At 40.6% G+C, this 3,993-nt stretch overlaps 1 protein-coding gene across 1 annotated transcript in view; it reads left to right on the forward strand.

The window, feature by feature from the left end:
- LOC102868225 (coiled-coil domain-containing protein 30-like) overlaps window positions 1-3,993 on the forward strand; it is a 102,645-nt gene that overhangs the window by 73,383 nt on the left and 25,269 nt on the right. The window contains exon 10 of the mRNA XM_006886605.1: window positions 2,949-3,090. Coding sequence (XP_006886667.1) covers window positions 2,949-3,090 — 142 coding nt within the window. The remainder of the gene's footprint in view (window positions 1-2,948; window positions 3,091-3,993) is intronic.

A 3,993-nucleotide genomic window follows, 5' to 3' on the forward strand; every position in this document is an offset into this window, starting at 1 on the left:
TTGGCCAAGTGGTTGTTCTCCAGATTTCTTGGCACAACTTGGTGAGCACATCCAGGGCAGCATCTGTGAGCTGAAAAATGGTGATACCAATCAAAAAATCAAAGATGTGCTGCATTGGGAAAATCTGTTGTCAAGGACCTCTCCACAGTGACAAAGAGCAACAATATCCGTTTAAAGCCCAAGATGTGCCTGATCCAAGCCATAGTCTTTTCAGTTATTTCCAAATGCTTACAGAAGCTGACAAGTCCCAGGTCAATTGTTCAAACATTAGGAGAGGGTCTCTCTTAAGTTGTGTAGCTGTGGAGACTGGTGAATCCAAGATCAGCTAGTAAGGCAGGTCACTATTTCAAGTATGAAGAGCCAAAGACTTAAGGAGCCGGATGCAGAATCCAGATTGAGCAAAATCAAGCATCCTTTGCCAGATTTCTTTATACAGTCAATGCACGTTACATCCTCAGTGAAACTCCCCTTAAGCCTATTAGCTGCTCATAAGCATATCCCATCAAGAAAATTATTACATTACTTCAAATGGCATCAAGAGAATGACTACATCATAACTGCTCATCTAGAAAATCATAAGCAGTCACGTTAACACACAACCTTAACTGTCACAGCTAATGAGGCTCAATATATTCTCAAGGGATCTGTTCATACTTTTGGGCAGTAGATCTTAACCCTGGTCCAACCAGAGGTTAATGAAATCATACTCTGTAAGGATTGAACCCAGTGGTCAATATTTCTCTAAAAGCTTTCCCTCGAGATTCTAACTGTGCTTCCAAGGTTGAAGACTACAGCTTTGGGGAAGAGCAGTAGAGACATTTTTGACGTTCTTAGTTTTTTGGTTTTGTTTTCATTCTTCTGATCTGCCATTCCTCTCTAAGCTTGTTGTGCCTGGTAATTCGTGTTGCTGTGTGATACTGAAAGCCATGCTATGAGTATTTCAAATACTGGCAAGGTCCCTTGTGGTGAGCAGGGTTCAGTCGAACTTCTGGACTAAGACAGGTTCAGAAGAAGGACCTGATGATCTAACTTCTGAAAAACTTGCCCAGGGAAACCCTTGTGAACAGCAGTGAAACATTGTTTTTTTCTGTTGTGCAAAGTGCCTCTTATGAGTTTGATCCAACTCATCAGTGCTTAGTAGCAATAAAAATAATTTATCTCAGTACTAGTTTTTATTCCTTTAAAAAACTCATTGTCATTGAGTTGGAACTGGCTTATAGCTAACTCTCTATTAAATAGCTTTCCTGGGAAGAGATAGCTTCTCCTCCTCCCGCAGAACCATTGCTGTTGTGGGTGTGTATCGTGGGGTCTGAACCAACCCATTGCTGACACCCAAGCAGGTTTTCAGAGACAGTAATCACACAGAAGAGATTGCAGGAGGAAATTTCCCACTCTCTTATAGAGCAGCTGGTGGACTTGAACTGCAAACCTTTGGGATTACAGTGCCACTAGGCCTCCAGAGCTCCCTTAATGGAGCCATTAGTGGGTTTGAACTACCAGAGAGGCATGGACCTTGGGTCAGCAGCACAGCTCCCTTACAGACCACACCACAAGAGATTCCTGCCAACTTTTACAGAGAACACTTACTTTTCACATGTTTTCTCACCTATGGTTTTAAAGGAACAAATACTTATCCTTTATGAATTCAAAATGATAAGGGGAAAAATCTGACCTTAAACTAGCCCTTGTTCCTAATAATGAATATTGTACTGTATCATAGTGTTAACTAGTTAAAAAATAAACTTGGAGAATTCCTGTGTTTTTTGAGCAAATTAACCAACAGAACTTTAGACCACAATGATAGGTATGCTTACTTGGCAACCAGCCATGGCAAAAGACAGCTCTGGATCTTACTAGATGTATTGTATCAATATATGCTTCAAACTATGGGTAACATCATAGGGAGAAACCTGGCTATCAAACGTTAGGAGAATCAAAGTTAAAAATCATTACCATGTGTGAAAAACAATGTATGTGAACTCTGCAAGTAAACCAGTATAAAATTTTTTAAAAATTAATTAAAAAAAAATCCTTACTGTAGAGTTGGAGTTGACTCTGACCTGACATTCCAGCTGAAAATCACATGAGAGGAGATTGTTCATCTTCTTCCCTCGGAGCAGCTGATGGATTTGAACCATCCACCATTGAGCTGCCACAGCAATTACCTACCCACTAGGCCACCAGAGATCCCTTATTAGGATAACGTTGTTGTTATGTGCCATCAGGTTCACTATAGCCCATAGCGACCCTATAAACAACGGCTCTGAATTCTGTCCTCTCCTGAGCCAGTCTCACTGTCTCTGACACATCTGTTCCTATTACCCCAGTCACTGGGTCAATTTAACTCATCCAGGATCTTCCTCTCCTGTGTTGTCCCTCCACCCTTCCAAGCACAATGTCCTTCTCCAAGGACTGCTCCCTCCTGCCACCATACCCAAAGGATGTGAGATGGAGGTTCAAAATCCTTGCCTCTAGAGAGCAAATGGGTTTTACCCTCTCGAGGACAGACCTGTTTGTTCTGTTGGCAGTCCACAATATGTTCAATACTCTCCTCCAGCACCACAACTCTAAGGCATCAGTTCTTCTGTCATCCTTATTCATTGTCCAGCTTTCTGATGCATAGCACGTAATTGCAAAGACCATGGCCTGGACCAGGAGCACCTTGGAGCACTCTTCGAACCAGCATACAGGAACTAAAAAAATTCATTAGATTAGGAAAGTCTGCTGTCAGAGACCTCTCCAGAGTGCTGAAGTGCAAAGATGTCAGACTAGAGATTAAGGTGAGCCTGATCCAGGCCATATTGGCACAATATGAGGCAGGACAAATATCCATATCTCATGTCAAACTCTTGACTTATTCAAGAAGAAACCTAAGAAAGATACAATTTGAGGAAATGCATAAATATTAACTGGGTCCAAGTATGACTGTACAGATTTCTTTTTTATAGAAAGTATCATAAGAAACATCACCATGAAAAAGCCAAGCTTCGCCAAGTCAAGGATCTTTTAGATGAAGAAGTATCTATACGAGATCAGAGAATTGAACAGCTTGAAAATGAAGTTGGAATGCTACAACAGGAAATTAAGAAGGTAAGAAGTAATAAAAGGTGAACTGCTCGTTGATGATGCTGATCATCGTTCATTTCAAGAAAGTCTATACTTGTTATTTGTGTGTCCTCTTCCCAACCTACATTTTCATTTCTTTGAATTTTCTTTTAATGCAACTAATTCTTTAAACTGATCAAAAAATAATTACGGATATTCTAAACCATGTTATTATTGTTGGGTGCCATCAAGTCAAGAACAACTTACAGGGGCCCTATAAACAGCAGACCTGAGCCCCATCCTATCCTGTGTCATTCTCAGAATCTCTGACATACTCAAGCCCATTGCTACAGTCATTGTGTAAATCCATCTGGTTGAGGGTCTTCTTCCCTTTCACTATTCCTCCACTTTTCCAAGCATGATGTCTCTGTCCAAGGAATAGCCTTTCCTAGCAACATGCCCAAAGTATATGTGACAAAGTCATCATTTTTGCCTCCAAGGAGCATTCTGGTTGCACCTTCTTCAAGACACAGTCCATGGGATATTCAGCACTCCTCCCCAGTACCACAGCTCAAAGGCAACAACCCTTATGCCATTCATTGTCCAGCTCTTAGATGCATAGCAATTGATTGAAAAGACTATGGTCTGAATCAGGAGTACCTTAGTCCTCAAACTGATATCACTTTTCTTCAATAATTTGGAGGTATGTCTGACTACAGACTTTTCCAATCCAATACATCTCCTAACTGCTGGTATCAACTGTATTGATTGTGGATCCAAATAAGATGAAGTTGTTGACAGTTTCAGTCTTTATCTATCATATACTGCCTATTAGTCCAATGGTTAAAATTTTTGTTTTCTTGACATTGAGATGCAATCTATATAAAGGCTACAATTTTAGGTCTTCTGCAGCAAGCACTTTAAGTCCTCCTCACTTTCAGCAAGCAA

Source organism: Elephantulus edwardii, unplaced genomic scaffold, assembly GCF_000299155.1.
Source record: "Elephantulus edwardii isolate Elephantulus edwardi_28Jun2011 unplaced genomic scaffold, EleEdw1.0 scaffold00049, whole genome shotgun sequence".
Classification (NCBI taxonomy): domain Eukaryota; kingdom Metazoa; phylum Chordata; class Mammalia; order Macroscelidea; family Macroscelididae; genus Elephantulus; species Elephantulus edwardii.